At 37.1% G+C, this 19,683-nt stretch overlaps 1 protein-coding gene across 12 annotated transcripts in view; it reads left to right on the plus strand.

Annotated features, from left to right (window-relative positions):
* The first annotated feature begins 2,569 nt into the window (after window positions 1-2,569).
* The window catches only part of vps13c (vacuolar protein sorting 13 homolog C), a 55,844-nt gene continuing 38,730 nt past the window's right edge, over window positions 2,570-19,683 (plus strand). For 10 of the 12 annotated variants that reach the window (XM_056744165.1, XM_056744175.1, XM_056744192.1 and 7 more), the window contains exons 1-24: window positions 2,570-2,777; window positions 3,951-3,994; window positions 4,396-4,438; window positions 5,361-5,456; window positions 7,306-7,407; window positions 7,547-7,609; window positions 7,890-7,958; window positions 8,121-8,230; window positions 10,306-10,365; window positions 10,456-10,515; window positions 10,610-10,690; window positions 14,263-14,320; window positions 14,768-14,895; window positions 15,033-15,139; window positions 15,222-15,393; window positions 16,199-16,261; window positions 16,339-16,474; window positions 16,575-16,669; window positions 16,810-16,952; window positions 18,294-18,486; window positions 18,728-18,842; window positions 18,950-19,086; window positions 19,167-19,299; window positions 19,471-19,588. In XM_056744165.1, coding sequence (XP_056600143.1) covers window positions 2,678-2,777; window positions 3,951-3,994; window positions 4,396-4,438; window positions 5,361-5,456; window positions 7,306-7,407; window positions 7,547-7,609; window positions 7,890-7,958; window positions 8,121-8,230; window positions 10,306-10,365; window positions 10,456-10,515; window positions 10,610-10,690; window positions 14,263-14,320; window positions 14,768-14,895; window positions 15,033-15,139; window positions 15,222-15,393; window positions 16,199-16,261; window positions 16,339-16,474; window positions 16,575-16,669; window positions 16,810-16,952; window positions 18,294-18,486; window positions 18,728-18,842; window positions 18,950-19,086; window positions 19,167-19,299; window positions 19,471-19,588 — 2,426 coding nt within the window. In that variant the 5' untranslated portion in view covers window positions 2,570-2,677. The remainder of the gene's footprint in view (window positions 2,778-3,950; window positions 3,995-4,395; window positions 4,439-5,360; window positions 5,457-7,305; window positions 7,408-7,546; window positions 7,610-7,889; window positions 7,959-8,120; window positions 8,231-10,305; window positions 10,366-10,455; window positions 10,516-10,609; window positions 10,691-14,262; window positions 14,321-14,767; window positions 14,896-15,032; window positions 15,140-15,221; window positions 15,394-16,198; window positions 16,262-16,338; window positions 16,475-16,574; window positions 16,670-16,809; window positions 16,953-18,293; window positions 18,487-18,727; window positions 18,843-18,949; window positions 19,087-19,166; window positions 19,300-19,470; window positions 19,589-19,683) is intronic. The other 2 variants (XM_056744224.1, XM_056744258.1) reach the window with 1 other exon arrangement.

A 19,683-nucleotide genomic window follows, 5' to 3' on the forward strand; every position in this document is an offset into this window, starting at 1 on the left:
CAAACGTTCTAGAAAACTTTTTTTTACTGGAGAACCAAAAACGAACCTTAGAAAATAACGTTCTGGGAACCAAAATCTGACGTTAAAGGAACGTTCTGGGAACCACACATTTTTAGCTGGGATGTTACTGCACTGAAGTTATTTTCAGACAGCCTAAACTTGTTTACAAATGCAAATAGCATCCGTTTCTTGTTCACTGTCTAAAATAATTGTTGTTCTATGTAAACTCCATTTAACCCAGAAACTGTGTTAACATCAAACGGACTTGAACATGTTTAAATGAATGCAAATGAGCTGTTTAAAAAGCAGTGACTTGGGGCTACACTGCACGCCACTGATGCACTTAATAATAATTAAACATATTAAAATAAAATGAATGAAAACACAAAAAAACGTACTAATTAATGAACTTACTAAATAAATAGATAAAAATTAAATGTGTGTACCTGAAGTTCCTTTCTGATTTTTACGATTTACTGTATAGACTTCTTTCGCTTTTGGTAGCGTTTGAACTATCTGACGAAAATAAACGAGGAGCACTTGCAGGATTCTGCCTGTAGATGGGGTGGTTGCATTGATTTATCACATCAGTCTTTACAACCTCGTCTGTCAATGACAAAACAACCACACTAACATTTATGTGTTACAATCAGCCTGTGCCTATATTTTATATTTGGTCACAGACGTTCTGCGTATGTGTGCATGTATAAATTAGTTTGAAAGTGACAGCTATGCAATATGTGGTCCTCCCAAGATTTCAACCTAATCTAATAAGAAACAGGAACTGTTGCTTCTAGAATTTAAATGAACTGTTTTAATTGTGAATATAATTGTTATAACTGCAATTAAATTTAACTGAATTGAAGTAAACGTCTAATTTTTATGTTCTAATGACTTTGTTTTAATGTTCCTTCTATTGTCCATGCTGAGAGGATTTTGATGAATGTCCCAGTGACAATGTTGATACTGGACATCGATACTTATATTTTAGGATTAGGACACCATGTTTTGACATAAAACATCAGCGTAAAAACACGTAACATCTGTTTATGGAAACATCATTTATGATCGCCTTTCAACCAGATTCCACTTGGAATAAACTATTAAAATGTTTTACAGGAAATTCACAGATGTAACCATACAATACTGATAGAACAGATAGAATATGATGAATGAATGGGGAATGTCATCACAGCCCTTTTTTTATATTAATCTTTGGTTATTACATACGGTAATACTGATATTCGATTGCATTCCGATTCAGGTAAAATATCAGTTCTGGTATTACTAGATTTCAATGCTGCCTTTGACTAGGTAGATCACACCACATTCCTACATAGTCTGGAAAACTGTGTGGGGCTTCCTGGGTTGGTACTTTAATGGTTTGGGTCACATCTTAAAGGGAGAGGTCACTGTGTGAACATAGGCAACCATACATCTGATTGGACTCCCATGACTTGTGGTTCTTAATTCTTGCTCCGCTCATCATTTATGACACAATAGGCCTGTATTGTGTCAAAACACAAAGTAAGGAAAAAAATCTGGTGTCGTTTTACAGTCTGACCTTAGTTTTAGCAATCATGTCAGAGCAATAAGCAAATCACCTTACTACCATTTTAGCAACATAGCCAGAATCAGATGTTTTGTCTCAAACCAAGATTTAGAGTAACTCATGCTTTCATCACCAGCAGGGTGGATTAATGTCATTTATTCCTTACAGGCCTTCCCAAAAAGACCATCAGACAGCTGCAGCTCATACAGGACGCTACTCCAAGGACTCTGACCAGAACCAAAAAATATGAGCCTATCACTCCAATCCTCAGGTCCTTACACTGGTTCCCTGTTACTTTAGAATCAACTTCAAAGTATTATCATTGTCATCACTCGGTCTTGGACCTAAATACATTTCTGATATGCTTATTGAATATAAACCAAACAGACTTCTCAGATCAGGATCAAGTCAGTTAGAGATAACAAGGGTTCACTCAAAACAGGGCGAGTCAGCAACACACTTGCTGAAAAAACACACTTGTTTAGCTGTGCATTTACAACCTGAGCACTGTGCTGGTTTACAACAACTACACTTCTATTTCTTGTTCTTTTGTTTTTATTATTTTTATATATGCACTCACATTTTTATCAGTTTTATTGCTGTTTTATTGTTTCTTGAAATCCAAAGTTGTATTTGTGATCTTAAATCATTTGCATTTTAAAGATACGTCTTATTTCTCTTTGTCAATCATTTTATGTACAGCACGTTTAATTGTCCTTGTGTATGAAATGTGCCATATAAATAAACTTGCCCTGCCTTGTCTAATAGTAAGCATAGCGTACTGTAAATTATAAAACACAACAATCCAAAGTATATAGTGCAATTTTAAAAAGGTACTATCGTGCAAATAACAAACAAACCTCTTTTCTCAACGTCTCTCATTTGATAACCATAAACTGAGCATCAGACACTAAACTTTAGTTTTACAATCCATGTTCTAGTGTCAACTAGCTAGCCTGTTTGTAATAGCACGATCGGGGGAGACTTCTTATTCGGACAGTGTGAGTTGATCACCGATTGAGTCGATATCGCTGTCATCCAGGGAGGGAAGTGACCTTATCAAATGCGTTTTGTGGCATTTTAGCGCGTTTCCTGTGGCAGGAACGCTGCTCTTTTTGAGTCATCATGGTGTTCGAATCTTTAGTCAGCGATCTTTTGAACAAATTTATTGGAGACTATGTGGAAAACCTGGACAAGTCGCAGCTGAAAATTGGCATATGGGGAGGTAAGCGCACTACAGCCTGTCAACATCAGCGCAAAGAAACGCTCGTTTCTCCTCTGGCTCATGTGAGAACGATCGGTTTGTTTTAACGATATGCAGCGCAGTCTGGGTGAAAATTTACAGCAGTGTCCAATAATGTCAATGGTTTCTGTTCTGTTAGATTGGTAATCTGTCTGTAAATTGCATATCCCCCCCCCACCCACACCACCATAAGTGTCATGTGGTTCCGAAGCAATGAAAACAATCATTATGCAGCGTGTTATTAATAAATCAGGTCTCCTCCCTTTCTGTGAAACATCTAAACATTTCCGCACATTATTTTGTTGCCCACTGTAAAGTGTATTTTTAACTAGATAAATTACAATCTTTAACTAGAGTTTTAGATGATACATGCTTACGTTACAGTCATTTTTCCAAATGCTACTGTTTGTACTTGTCCTAACGTACGTTGAAAGCTCAAGTTATAGACAGTGCATGTACCACACCTTTATATACAATAATGTGTTTAAATTGTGTTCATTTGCGTAAGACTTCATGTTGATTTTAAGTTATAGGGGGATTTATAGTGCCACATTGTGGTAAGAATAGAGAACAGATTCAATGTGTTTTTGTCTTAATATGACGATGAATAATGCATTATATGCGTAGACTACTATAACCTTTTGCGAAAGTGGTTCATCTTACTGTAGGTATAGCTTTACATCTGAGTTATGTCCCACACAATACTAATTGCCACTAGAAACTACATTCAAGGGTTAATAGTTTAGTTTACAGAACCTGTTAGAGTTGTTTGTATTTCATAACCTGTTCATAACTTGTTACAGTTGTTTGCTTTATATTACCATAAAAATGTAAAGCACATTAAGGTGTTTATGTTTTTCCCATTTGGTCTTTTCATGTTTTGCTTGGAAGGCGGTCATACTGTATAAGTATTGCCATGCTGCTGTGTCATTATAGTCACATTACTGGATTTGTTAAGGCAATAACAATCCCAGCTAGATTCTTTGAGATAAATTCCAGGCATAGTTTGATGCCACGTGCATTAGAATGAAGTAATTTGTAAATGTGTTTTGTTTATTAAATATGTTATAATTATCTTGTTTCTGCAATTTGTTCTTTGTCGTCATCAACAACAGTCAAGATAAGAAATAAACTTTATTTTTATCTTCTTTTTAGGAAATGTTGTTTTAGAAAATCTTCGGGTGAAAGAGAATGCTTTGGTAAGTGTGCTTGACAATGCCAAACCATGCTAACCATTCACCAAAATTAGTAAATTACGCTATATTATTATTATTTTATTTGATATATTTTAGTTATGTTACTGTTCATTTCATTTTGAGAAAACACATAAGCAAGCCATATTTATCATGACATGAATGTGTTTGTTGTAACACTTTGGTTAGTCTGTGGCTTCTGCTAAATCACAGGATGTGACAAAGCTTTTCCCTGACTTTTTGATCACTGGTACAGAACAAAATAATAATTTAACAATTTCTAATGTGCATTATCACAAAACGCATTGGACACATTAAAGATTAGAGTAATAGTAATAATAATAATTCTGTGTTATACAGGATAAAAGATCCGAAATTCACATTTACACCCATTTTTTGTGCTTTAGAGTGAATTTGATGTCCCCTTTAAAGTGAAGGCTGGTCAGATTGGTGAGTATCCAACAATATTTATTTATTGTAGTTGAGCTATTAGTATATTCCCCAAGTATCTGTAGGCTTTGGCCTTGTTAACCTGTAACCACTGAGACTGTACTGTTGTCAAAACCAAGTCTGTATGTGATGAATTGCACTGCCCATATTGTTTTGCTCATGCTTGATTATGGTGATTGAAGTATTTTTATTAATGTCAGACTAATTGTACCTTTTATTAAGATATTCTTGAAGCATTAAGATGTTCTGTTTTCGTGTATTAAATAGTGCACAACAAGGATATTTCAAACTGAGGTTCACTCTCTGCTTTTACAGTTCCTTTAACAGAATTGAAAGTTTCACATTCATTCATACATGACTAAACACTTTGGTACGTTTCCTGGACGTAAAAAAAACTGAATGGGCCTAGTGTGAAAAATTTGCAAAATGACACTGTAGTGAAGATTTAAAGACCTAAGAAATTCATTTCGGTATTGTATAAAGAAACGTCACAGCACTGTTGTCTTGGTAACAAGCAAAAGATTGTTAAAGAGGTCATCAGTTTGTAGTCACATGATGTGCTCAGATGACTTTGAACAGCGTGCCAAGATGACAGGTTGTTAAAAGTTATGAAGAATAACAAGAATGACATGATCGTCTAGGTAATATAATTCCTATAATTAGCAAACGTTTTCTTTCTTGTCAAACATTGTACACAATAGACATATTTGATGTTTTCTCCAAAAGAAAAAGTTGCTGACTCTACCCCCTGTGGCTACTAAGCAAAAAGCAATGCTTGTATTGTCTTTAAATAATGTTCTTTCTCACATTTTATCTGTGAGACACATGATACTTAGATTATCAGAATCCATTCTTTTAGTTAAATCACACAGTATCAGGTTTCGTTAAACTAGTTAAACTGAATTGAAAATTCCTGTTATAGGTAAACTGACTCTGAAGATCCCTTGGAAAAACCTTTACAATGAGGCAGTGGTGGCTACGTTAGATGGTTTATACCTTCTTGTGGTTCCCGGTGCAAGTGAGTGTGAATTTCACCGCCTTCAATTTTTCTTGTTATTCATTGTAGAATGTTCACAAAATAAAACCTATTGCACCATGTGCAACAATAGGAACAGGTAAGCACAAGGGTGGTACACAGACGCAGGTAACAACTTAATGCAAGGCACGCTCTAAACAATGACCGAGCGCAGGACAATGAAACATGAGGATTATTTAAAGGGGAGCAAATCAAGAGGGAACAGGTGTGTGGCATTAACTAATTAACAATCAGACTAAAGAAAGGGCTGGAACAGAGATGGGACCAGAGAGAGAGTATGGCGGTCCATAAGATCTAAAATTGTCTCTCTCCACATAAAAAAAGGGATTCTGCCATGATACTGCCACAAGAACAAGAAAGACATGACTTGATGAGGCAGAATCACGACAGCTGTAAGTTCATATACTGTAAATTAAATGCTCCCATACTTTCTTATCGCTGTTCCACATTTAAGATCGAAATGGGTAATCATAACATTTAAATTTTACATTCTTTATTTGAGAGGATTTGATACCTCGTGGACAGTTTCCCAATCAGGTGCATTAAACTTGAATTCTTGTTAACAATTTTAAGTGTGATTTTGTTATGTTGGACAGAACTGTCCTATTTCTGGGCTCTGGTTTATCCTATTATCCTTGGAATGAAGACAGTCAACCTCCACATGCCTTATAACTTTTAATTACCTTTTCTAAATTATACTCAAGCTTTTAAATTTTCCTGTGAAAACATACATATCAGCTACATGCTCTAAACCAGCGGTTCTCAACCCTGGTCCTCGCCAACTCGAATTTGTGCAACACTACTGCCTGCAGCGTCTTCACACAGAAAAAACCTATTACGGAAGATTGAAGGGTTATTTAACCGTAATCTTGAGATTTGCGCAACATTATGCCCATTTCGAACTGGAATTATGGCAGAATATCTAGTGATGTTTACTTCGCAGGGTTCTTACGGGCGTATTGAACAAACCTCTGAAGCGGTAGGAGAAGCATACAAAATATGCAGAGCGGGGGGACGCGAGGACCAGGATTGAGAACCGCTGCTCTTAACAATCTAAAAGAGTTGAATGGCTTCAGAACAAGATAGCATGAATGTATTCAGTCTTTAATGGAAAAAAACGCCTCAGGAACGCCACAGAGCATTTTATTCTTCATAGAATAAACAACAACAGGAAAAAGAAATGGAAATTTCTTATCTTCCATTTTTTGTTAAGATGATTCCTCATAGGAATTATATAAAATAAACAGTGTCAGCACATACTAAAGCCAGAATTAGAGTTTTTCTTTCATAATGGTTTGCTTGAACCAGTGTTTTGTGTAAGAGCCTTAGGTGTTCCAGGTGGTTACTAGATTGGAGGAGGAAGCTGTTATGAAAAACTCAAGTCAACTTGACTTAACAGCATTAGAGTGCAGCAGTTTATAAGAGACTTGCCATCGGAGGAGTGCACAGGGAGAGACTTTTAATTACTGTTATTACAAAACATAACTGATGTAAAAACTTAGAATTTTTTTCATTCTTACAGTACATGTGTTTGTTCGAAGACTTGCCAGGTAGCTAGTCTTGTATAGCAAGATTGACTTTTGGCTTTGTTTGTTCCACATTTCAGACATTCTTTTTACCGCAAACTGCCACTTTCTTCCATCTAAATGCCTTGAATCAAACAAAACTCTGAAAATCATTCAAATGTGTACACAGTAAGCATTGGTGTTGGTGCCATTTTTAAGTCCAGTATGGATCACACTATCAGTGGGTGGTCTGTTGGGGTTTAATGCAAGATGGTGTAAATGACATGAATAACTTCTTGGTGGCTATGTTTGTTGTGTGTTTGAAGCGCTTAAGTATGATCCGGTTAAAGAAGAGCGATACCAGCAGGAGGCCAAGCAGAAGGAGCTGCAGCGCATTGAGGAAACTCTACAGCTGGTCGCACGCAGAGGTGAATTACCTGTCTTTACCTAGCATTGGCAATGTCCTCTTTTTAAGGTCTCTACCTTCTATCCGCACACCAAACCATCTATAGCTCTTTCTGTAACAATTGTGTGTGTTTGCTTTGTGCTGCATATGATGGACGGCAGGCTCTCACGCTGGAGAGTTTGTATTTAATCTGGAGAGTTATGTGTATAAGAATCCATCACAGGGTACGTACAGAACCCACTGCAGTGGAAGAGCAATCAAATGTCCATCTTCTGTTTCAAGAAGCATGCATTTATTGAGAGTTTGTATTGAGGGCTCATGTAAAGAACTTGTTTTTCTTGGTGTGCTTCTGTGCATTTTTGTACCAGCGTTTGCATGCGTGTGCATTTATATGAAAAATTCTCATGTCCTGTCTCAGTCACGTGTGAATCTTTATTGATGTTTCCTTTATTTCTTTTCTACCTGACCAACTGTTCTCTTTCTCCCAATGCTGCGGTTTGTAAGAAAAGGGACGTAAGCTTAAAAAGCATAAAAAATCCTTTAGGAGATCTAAAAAGCATGAACATAAAACAGGTGGGTGGCTGCGACTGACTGTGATCGACTCAGTGGAGCCCCAAACATTAGCAAATATTGTTTGAAACTCTATTTTGTTTGTTGAGATCATGTGCTTAAAGAGGTTTTGTTGATTTGGTGGAGGAGGCAATTACAGTACCTGTTTGTTTTTATTTATTTCAGAGAAGCGACAGGAAGAAAAGAAAGACACGTTCCCTGAGAAACTGGCGACACAAGTTATCAAAAATCTCCAAGTAAAAATCACCAGCATTCACATCAGATATGAGGATGATGTGAGTATTGACTGTAAAATGCATGTGCACATTCACACCTGATGTCATGAGGGTTGTTGACATCTGGTAACATTCTTTCTGTATCCTGAGGCCCATCTCTTAAATTTTGGTACAAGTCTTGTGAATTTAAACGATGGCCTTTGCAGGGCCGGATTATCCAATGGCCGTTATGGGCCCAGGGGCCCATGCATGCCTGGGGTCCAAGCAAGGGGAAGAAAATTTTACACAACAGTGTTTCTGCTAAATTCATTCTGCCGTGCGCTTCTCAGAACTGACAATAGAAACTGAAAATGTCAATGAGAACAGCTTTATTGCTGTAACCTAAATAATCTATGAGTTATAATACCCGCACGATTGTCTGAGATATCAGGTGAGAGTTTTTTTACATGTATTTGGTGGTGTTACATTCTGTCCGTGCCAATTATGAATTTATATATCGATATTATGATGATCAGGTGCCATACATTGCAACATGTACATACACACAAATATTACGAAGTCGTAATAAATAGGGTAAAAATGTATAGGCTCTGTCACTTGTAATATTCGTTAATGCCGTTTAACACATTACTCGCTTACATAAGACCATTAGTCATGAGGTTCTTGTTGCACAAATAAAGTTTAACAAATGGACAAATTACTCTGAAAGGAGCCAGTCTGTGCTGTTTTTGAGGCTTTGATTTTGTTTCTTGGGTGTTTAACAATGGATGTTCATGTTTCTATAAAAAAAACGCTTTGTTTCACATATCTCTAGTCTATTGATCATCGATGTCCCTCTTTTAACAAAACGACTGGATTTCTTCCGGTCTATATATAGTGCCTCCTTCCAAAACGCTCTGATTGGTAAAGCTGACCCGGTCTGACATGATTAGTTCCCCGGTTAGAGTGTGTGAAGATGTCCCACCCATACCATATCAGCTAGCTTCCACTTCTCAGGGTGTTTTGATTGGTCGGTGCCCCTCTCAGAGCACGTGTATTCACAATTTTTGGATTTGAGCAATAATAAGTAACAATGGCGTCAACTTCGACTTATCATTTAAAATCATGCGGATCCATCAAAGTGTAACTGAGATCTTCTAGTGCATGTGCAAACGTCAATCGTTGTTAGAGATCAAAATTTTTCCCCTACTATGGCAAGGGAAATGACACCGGACTGAATGGCGTCAGATCGGTTATATTAATTAGCACTAATAACAGAAGCGTTAGTTTTGCCTTTTATATTGGACCCGAGTTGGATAATAAAACAAGCAGATTGACCAGGAGACATTTGCAAGCAGGATATCAAAGGACATTTCATAAAAGTGTTTCTGAGGTAAGCCCACACACATACAATATCAGTGTATTACACAGAACAGCTTTCACAGCCGATGTTAAAGTCATGGAAGCTGTCATTTGACCGTTGGTTATCCGAATGTGTGTAGCTGAATTCTTATTACTAGCTGTAGGACTGTGATGAAAGTGAAAGTAATTTAGCGCGCAGCTCAGTTAAATGTTTTAACTGCCCTTTTATTCTTATGTTATTAGAAAATACTTTAGAATTGCACTTAAGAAAAATTTTAAGAGATTCCTATAATTTATCTTAAGAAAGTTATTATATATTTTCTCAAGAACAGTTTTGTGAATCTGCCATGTTTGTGTGTGAATTATGGAAGAATCTGATAGAACTGAATTGGTAGAGGTGAGGTAGTGTGTGCTTGCATATGCCAGTGAGTTGCAGTGTGTTGTAAAATGTCTTAATGTTGTTGTTGCTGGTCCAGGAAAGCATTGTTGTAAAATGAACACACAACAAAATTCCACAAATGTAAAAAAGTATTATACAATAAAATAATAATATCAATTAATATTAACATAATAAAATATAATTTGTTATATTATTAGACTCTAGCCAAATACAAACCGGAAGTTAACTGCGGGTCAAATGGTCTATAGGTTAATTCAAATCTTTATTGTGCGCACGTGTCTACAAGACACTTGTGCCCAGGGGCCTCTGAATTCTTAATCCCGGCCTGGCCCTGGGTTTTATAAATGCTGTGTGTGTTTTTAAACATGTGACGTGTGTTATTTGTGTGCCTTAGGTGTCGGACCCTCAGAGACCTCTCTCTATGGGCATGACTCTTTCAGAAATCAGTTTACAGGTAATCACTCCAAATAAGAATATAAGCCTTAGTAATAATAAAGTAATAATTTGTTGCAGTCCAATTATCACCATTTTCTTTGTCTTATAGACAACAGATGAGAACTGGAAGACATGTATTCTCAATGAAGCAGCTAAAATCATCTACAAGGTCTACTCTTTACACTTCTCTAATTTGTCTTTACGCTTTGTTTGATTTTAGTTTTAGATTAGGTTTCTAATGTCTTTGTGTGTGTGGATTAAAGCTGGGCCGCCTGGAGTGTTTTTGTGCTTATTGGAACGTCAACAGCCCAATCTTCTACAGAGGCTCCTGGGAGGAAATAGTGGTAATGTACACTTAGTATTTTTTGCTTATCTGTGGACCTGTCTGTGAAAACCAGCCTAAAGTCTCGTAATCTAATTATGAGATAACAAGCGTCAAAATTTGATTTCAACCATTAGTATCTTTCAATCGTTTACTTTGCCTCAATAATAAAGATATCAAGCTTATATTTTCACAAAATTTTACATTACAGAATGTAAGGATAGTTTATGTAGAAAGCTTAAAAAATGTTTTAACTGTGTTTTCACAAGCTGGCAGAGTATTTTTAACCAAAAAACCTGTTATGGACACACAGGAAACATGAGTTGCATTTGTGCATCCTGTCTAAGCCTCTCTAGGGCTTTTCACACTTGAAATCGATAAACCTGAGTTATTCTTAACCCCAAGTAAACAGTATCCTGGGTTACCTGTTTCACGTTTCACCCTGCTTATAATTTACCAGGGGTTAAGAGATAACCACCTGGGTATTCATAACCTGATGTTTCACACTGTACATCACTACACCCTGGGTTAACATTCTTATTTGCATGTGTGCGGTGTCAACAGTCATAATTGGATGAATACTGCAGCATCAAAATGAATTTGTGGTCCCTTTAAATAACCGAATACCTCGTTGTTCCGCATCATGGGAAAAATGACACCTCGCAAATCCTTTTTGGCTGTTTAAAGCCTCCCAAGACGTTACTTACTCAAATAAATAAAAAAACTCAAACGATTGTTTACACAGCGCACAGAGTTTCTGTGACCACGTTTACACGGACGTCAGTATTCAAATTATTTGCCCTAAACTTAGTAAGCTAATATTACGATTAAGGTGTTTACATGTGTTGCTTTAACAATATACCTTTCATGTTCTCGTTTTACATGTTACACTACATAGTTCAATTAATGGCATAGGTCATTACGTTTTCTCCATAATTTCATGTATCAACAAGCAATTTGTCTTCGCTATGGTACCACATATACAGATTTTGGTGTTTCATTTATTTTCTAGAATTGTTGGCATCTTTCTTGTTTCCCGTTCAGACTAAAAATTTGCTTTCTTGCTTGAAGCCATGTTGTTTGCCGTAAAACGAAACGGCTGTCCACTGCCGTGCGTGTGTGTGACGGGTCGCAACGCGAAAGTCCCTTTGCGCCAGTAATACTGCGATTAAGGTGTTTACATGTCTATACCACACTTCGATAATGCGACTAAAATAGGAGTACTCCACCCATCTAAATCCACTGCACGTTCTGTGCATCTTGCCATTTCAAGGTGTTATATTTAACAAACTCCTCCTAGAGCCTTAATAAGGTGAACATCATATTTGGTAAGTCTCATGTGAAAAAATTGTGATGCTAAATGGTCTAGACCTTGACCTTAAATGTTCATATGCCAGTTTCACACATACATTTTTGTGTCTACGCATGCCTAGTGAATGAGACCATTGTCCACTCTGCTCCAAACGTAACCCGTTTAATTAGTGTCATGCCCCGAAAGATGCGTTAAATTTGTCAATATTAACCTACTATATTGCAACACGAACAGGCAGCAGGAAATCTGCTAAATATTGGACGGTTTTTCAATAATGTAACTCCCTGTATGCACGTTGCCGACCGTTAGCTTTTCCTGAGGCCGACGGGTGGTGGTGGCACAGGGTGGCGGTGCCACTTGCGCGAGGGCCCGCACATTGCTGCTTGCAGCTTTAATTTGATTTGTGTTCACTACGATATTGAGTTTAGACTGATTAAGCTTATCAAAAAGCTCTGTTTACATGGTCCATTCTCAATCAGAGTATTGTCTTAATCCTCTTAATATTCAGAATATTGTTGAATATTGCGGGGTTAACCCTGCAAAAGCGGTGCTAACCCTGCTTCAGAACAGGGTTTTGTAAAACCGGGTAAAATGCGAGAATAACCCCACTTTAAAGTTACATGTGTGAAACATTTGTTTACTCGGCGTTAAAAGCGTGGTTTAGAATGAAGATTACCTGGGATTAAGCGCAGTGTGAAAAAGTGTAAGGCAGAGCGTACGAAGTTCTTATAGTTGCACACAGACAGCTATTTCAACATATTCTTGGTTCACCAAAAGTGTCATTTGATAAGAGTCATTTGCTGGGTGCATATAATAATGATAAGAAACAATACTACATCCTGTTATACACAGAAATTATCTAGTAAAGCTCAAAGGTTAATTCATAATAAAAGATCAAAATCATCAGATATTTTATGGTTTGAGCGCTATATATGATTAAAAGAAACGGAGAAGAAACGCATACAATGTAGTTCACCTTTTATCTTCTGTAATAAATTGTATGATCTCAGTAGCTACAAGAAGGAAATTTCAGTATGTGTGGGGTTCACTATCTGAAGGTTTGTTTTTCTAAGCAGTGAAGCAGGCATCAGGGTGCAACAGTGTCTAATCGCTTTCTTCATCTCTTATCAAGGCTTGTGAGATTAAAAGTGATAGCGGTTGAGTTTGTTCTTAGTTCTCTTAGTCTCTTCCTCACACCGAAGCGAATGTCTTATCCCACTCACAGTGGTTTTCATAATCAACACAACAGAACAAACTGTCTCATCCAGATAACCCAGTTGCAGACTCACAGTTACAGTCGTATCAGGAGGTTAACACATACATCCACCTGTCCTGGCTGATATTCAGTGACAAACTTGTATACAACATCTGCTTCATTACTGTCAATGAAAAACTAATTATGGGAATTTTACATCTGCATTCTATGGATCTGTGTTCTATATTTCAAAGTAAAGTTTACGTAACATCACTCAGATAATCCTTTCTATAAATTGCCATGAGCTCATTCAGCTCTAGCAACCTATTCATGTATGTGCAAACTTCTTTATGAATATGTTATAATAGATGTTTTCCATGCATGAGACTAAATCTGCATCACTGAATAAGTATAAAACAAAGTATACAACTTGAGGATTGTTATTTAGAAAAAACTCAGGTGTTGTGCGCAAACTGGTGTCTCTCATCACTTATGCTTGTGTTTTCTGATGCAGTGTGTGTTTAAGGGTGTGTCGTGTATTAACTGTGGGGGGATGTTATGCTTAGTGTGGTCAAGTGGATTTACTTCTATTCATAAGAAGTCTTAGAACGTCCTGGTCTAATGTAACTTTTCTCTGAAGCACAGAGAAATAGTATTAACGGTTCTTTGTCATAAGATCATAAATGATTTGATATAATGTCCTGATACATACAGTATATTGTTTCATTCTGTATCTGTACAATGTGCAAAACGGTTTTTAGTTTTTTATTATATTTAAGGAGTAGTTAACCCAAAATGGAAAATTATATCATCAGTTACTCACTCTCAAGTTGTTCCAAACCTTAATAAATGTATTTGATCTGCTTGATGTAAAATGAGATGTATGGAAGAAATGCTCTTATTAAAATAACCCGTATAATACATTTAAACAGGTTTGAAACAACTTGAGGGTGAGTAACTGATGACAGATTTTCCATTTTGGGGGCGAACTATCCCTTTAGAGTTAGGATTTTAAGTTTTGTAAAACAAATATAAGACCATATTTTTTCATGACATTACATTGAATAATGTGTTTTTGTTTACTTAGAGCAAGCTTAAAGCAGGAATCAGCACAAGAAATGAGGAACTGCAAGGCTATCAGTACAGTATGTGTTTTCTATATTTCTTTTCTCAGTAATGAGCAGTAGTCTAGTTCTAGTTTTTGGTTAAGTAAAATTTTGGTTGTCATCCCCACTTTTACTGTTAATTGTTAATTCATGCAAGAGCTGATTTTGTTTTTGTTCACTTCATCTTCTAGTGTTTATGGTTTGTTTGTGGAGACATTAATAAAGGAGGTGTGGAGGTTAATAAAACCATGCACAAAAAACACACCCCTCTGAGTACACAAACTTCTCTTAATCATAATGTGCACTATTTTTACATAATTGCGATCATGTACCATAGCTAAGCCGCAACCATATGAATGAAATATATACTGTCAGTATACTATCACAATTGAAATGTACTGTACATGAAATACCTTGTGTACACATGGTGTAAGAACATTGTGAGGTAGTGTTATCAACCAATCATAATTCTGTCTCCTTCTTCAGTTTTCAAACCCATTTTTGCCTCTGCAAAGATGTGCATAAACCCAAATGCTGAAGTTGAGCTTAAATCACCTAAAGCAAACCTGCACCTGGAGGTTCAAAACATTGCTATTGAGATGACCAAACCTCAGGTATGAATTCATTGGCAGAACCTAGATAATAGATAGATAATACAATAGAGTAAAATGTAAAAAACTAAAACTAAAATCAGAGTGCTGTCTCGGGTAAGCAACATCTCCATAATGTTGTTTTTGGGTGATGTTTCTAGTACCTGTCTATGGTGGATCTTCTGGAGTCCATAGACTGTATGGTGAAGAACAGCCCTTACAGAAAGTTCAGGCCTGACGTTCCAGTCCACACAAACGCAAAGCAGTGGTAAGAACAGGTGATGACTAACTTGAATAAGGATGAAAGATTTTAAATGATCTGATTAATTTGGGCTCTTTGTGACTAACAGGTGGAGATATGGCATCAGCAGTATTCTGGAGTTGCATATACGACGCTTTAATAAGATGTGGAGCTGGAGCAACATAAAGAAGCACAGGGACACGCTTAAGGTTTACAAAGCTGCATACAAATGCAAACTCACACAAGGAAAGGTCAGAGAGGACACAGAGAAAGAGATCCAGGTAATACTATCCAGAAAATAATAGATAACATCAAAGGGATAGTTCACCTAAAAATGGAAATGCTGTCATTATTTAAGTAGCCTCAAATTGTTTCAAATCTGTGTAAATTGTAGTGTTGCAAGTAAAGGGATAGTTCACCCCAAAATTTTAATTAATCATTTACTCACTTTCAGATAGTTCCACACCTGTATAAATGTCTTTGTTCTGATAAACACAAAGAAAGATATTTGGAAGAATGTCAGTAACCAAACAGATCTAATCCCCTATTAACTCCCATAGTATTTATTTTCCTGACTATGGTTGGAAATGAGATAAATTAGACATTCTTCCAAATATTTTCCTTTGTGTTAAGCAGAACAAAGACATTTATACAGGCTTGGAACAGCCTAAGGGTGAGTAAGAGATTGACTGAGTTTTAATTTTAGGTGAACTGTCCCTTTAACACAAAAGAAGATATTTGGAAGATGGTTTGTCACCGAACAGTGCTGGGGTACTACTATGGTAGTCAATGGTGCCCCAGAACTGTTTGGTTGCCCAAATTCCTTGAAATCTCTTCTTTTGTGTTTAACAGAACTTTGAAAAGTGTACCTATTTGAAACAAAATTGTGGGTAAGTACATGACGACAGAATTTTCGTTTTTGGGTGAACTATCCCTTTAACCTGCAAAATTCCAGAGACAACCTTACAATGCACTTTTTTCAGGATATAATATCATTTCAAATGAAATTTGTAATAAGTTCAATTCAAATAATACATGTGTATTAGTACATATTTATTATATTGTCTGTCTTATTCCACATCTCAGGATCTAGAGAAAGTTCTGGATGTGTTCAACATTGTATTGGGCAGACAGCAGGCTCAGATGGAGGTATGAAAGCTTAATGCTACTGATGTTTTATGAATTGTAATGCAGTTTAGTAACCCTAGAGCACTCTCTCTTATCAGGTGGTTTGGTCAGGGCACAAGGTTGTGTCTAAAAAGGCTGCCACTCAGAAACAGAGCAGCGGAGGAGGCTTTTTCAGTGGCCTTTTTAGCAGGAAAGAAACAAAGAAAGAGGATGAAGAGGATAAAGAACCAGAAAGTGAGGGTTTTATCTCCAGTATATTTCCATATCTGCCTTTGACCAAACACAGATTTGCATTTGCAATAGATAAGCATTTTTATACTATGTGTGTTAACAGGTATAGATTCCCTCATGACCTCTGAAGAGAAAACCAAACTCTACACAGCGATTGGCTACAGTGGGAGCTCACATAACCTTGCCTTACCAAAGCATGTGAGTGGAAATTCACCCACAACAATGTTGACACTATGCTTTGTTGTTCATCTTAATTTTGACTAACGATGAGCATCATACATATATTCCCATCAGCCTAGGCAAATGCAAAAATATGTTTTTTATCCTCATTTGTGTAGTATGTAGCTGTAATCGTCACCTTTAAGCTTTTGAGCACCTCAGTAACGTTCAGGGAGGAGCCCGGCATTCCAGAGATCCTCAAAGTACAAATGATCGACCTCAGTACGACCATCTCACAGAGACCAGGAGCGCAAGCCATCAAGTATGTCTCATACTATACATATCCATAAAAAAACATTAGTATGCACTTGTTAAAGAAAAGGACAAATTGCTTAATACATTTCTTTATTCTGTTGTACACAAAAGAAGATATGTGTAGAATGTGGGAACGCAAACAGTTCTGCTGCACTTTTGACACCATTTTAACTTTTCCTACTATGGCAGTCAATGGTGGCCAAGAACGTTTTTGTTTCTCTTTCTCATTTTTCATCAGAATAACGAAATGTATTCAAGTTTGGTACAACTTTGGTACAACAAGAATGAGTAAATGATGACAGAATTCTGTCCACTATGAATATTTATGATTTTTGCATTAAAACATCCAAGAAATACTAGCTAACTGGTATATATTTTGTTCACTTGTGTACTTACAGTATCCCAAATGTTTAAACCAAAAAAATTGGTAGTTTTATTCAGGAACGTAATGCTTCTTCACTTCTTGGTGTTATAAGTTGCCCATGCATGCATTAGACACGTAAAATTGCAAAATTTAAAGTGTTGGAACAAAAGATGCATTCTATCTAAAAGCGAATGCTCACCCAGACCTGCCTGAAATGCCTCATGCAACCACACCCCAACAGATCCACGTCAGTTGGTGGTATGATTTGACTTAGTCTGCCCAAATGTATACGTAAGTAAGTACTGTCAGTATAATTGCTTTGGAACCTAATGTCCATCCACACTGAAGGAGGCAAAGCTGCAAGTTGTAAGTACCTGTATTTTTAAGTAAGACCCCAGGGTCCTATGGCAGCTTAAAACTAGATAAAATGTCACTGTGACACATTTGCCCGTTGCCCGACTATTAGAAAGCAATGTGGCTTGTAAACATGCGATGAGATTGTCCTGTGTGATGTTAATTTGAAAAAGCGATGCGTTTGTCTTGAGTATCTTCACTTCAGAAAATTGTGAGTATGGTTTATAAACATGCGAGCGGTTCACAGGCTCACAGCGCTGGCTCAGTTTTCTGCTGAAAAGGGGGCGGAGACTAGCAGCTGACTTGCACTTCAAGAGACACACACCAAAACAGCGCGTTTCTCTTCACATGCAAAATTGGGCATGTAGCGCATGGTGTTTTAAAGGATCTGTTGTGTTTTTTGAGCTGCAACTTCACATATTCATTATGTGGACCCTATGATTTATATTACACTTGTGCAAAACTAGAAAAAAATCACCCCATTAAATCGTGTATACACATTGCATTACATCTAAAACAAACGATATTATTCATTTTTGCAGTGTCATATGACTCAAACAGTGTATCTACAGTAAGTTGCGTGAAGTTGTTGTTTGTGTGTTAAAGTGAAAGTATTTGTGTTTTGTGTAGAGTGGAAACTAAGCTGGAGCACTGGTATGTGACTGGCCTGCAGCAGCAGGGGCAAGTGCCGTCTCTCATAGCATCACTGGGAGACTCAGATTCCTCTCTGCTCAGTGTCCTGTTTGAGCTCAACCCTGAAAACAGCACCGCTGACCAGCTCCTAAGAGTTCACTCACAGCCTGTGGAGATCATCTATGACGCTGTGAGCTGAGTGTTACTGTACTGTCATTATCATAACAGATTTCACACATCTTCACCATAAAATGGGTGTCAGACAAGTGAGGGGGTGGTGGGGTTTGCCAAACAACTTTCAGCCTCTTTTACAACACATTCCAAATGAACATTATGTCATGTATATACTTGTGCAAAAAGGTCAGTTATTATAAAGTAGAATGTCCAAAATGACAATATTTAATGGTAATAATGGTTTGTTTGTTTTATAGGTGACTGTCATCAGCATCACAGAATTCTTTAGGACAGGTAAAGGGGTCGACCTTGAGGTCATCACCTCAGCAACACTCAGCAAACTTGAGGAGATAAAGGAAAAGACTGCCAGTGGTAACTCTCTTCTCATTACCCATCATTCCCTACAGATATGATCACAATATTATCCCGCAAAAACGAGCTGTCAGAAATACTTTACCTTTCTCTTTTTCTGATCTCAGGTTTGTCTCACATCATTGAGACACGTAAGGTGCTGGACTTGAGGATTGATCTTAAACCCTCATACCTGCTCCTGCCCAAATCTGGCTTCTATGACAGCAATTCAGACCTTATGATCATTGATTTTGGTTACCTGCAGGTGAGGGAGGGAACTAAAAATGTACACATAACGTCATCTGATTGCATAATTGTATACAGTATGGTTATGTTTGTGTGTAGTTAAACAGCATAGATCAAGGCAGTCATCAGCAGGTATCAGCCAGTTTCTCATCTCTGGAGGAAATCATGGATCGAGCATATGAAAGATATTCATTAGAGCTTCGCAGTGTTCAGATACTCTACAGCAAATCAGGTGAACGCAGTACATCAGCAAAAAACTGAACCACTTGCACAAATTTAGTTTTTACCTTATGTTTTCATAAGAATCACAGCAATAGGGCAAGCATACATAAAATACACAAAACTCGAACAAAATAAGTAAAATGATGTTATGGTAAAATGTAATGATTTGTATATGTTAAAGGAGAGAAATGGAAGAATGCTCGTCTTCAGGGTTCCTCCCATCAGCACATCCTGCAGCCAATGGACTTCACTCTTCAGCTCGCCAAATGTATGGTGGACAAAGATTCCCGTATGCCCAGGTCAGTTCTCTCTCTCTCTCTCTCTCTCTCTCTCTCACACCTGCTCTCTACTCTTAATTCTTATACTGTATATACACCCAAATCTGTTTTTGTTA

The sequence above is a fragment of the Triplophysa dalaica genome, chromosome 1, assembly GCF_015846415.1.
Source record: "Triplophysa dalaica isolate WHDGS20190420 chromosome 1, ASM1584641v1, whole genome shotgun sequence".
NCBI classification, from domain to species: Eukaryota; Metazoa; Chordata; class Actinopteri; order Cypriniformes; family Nemacheilidae; genus Triplophysa; species Triplophysa dalaica.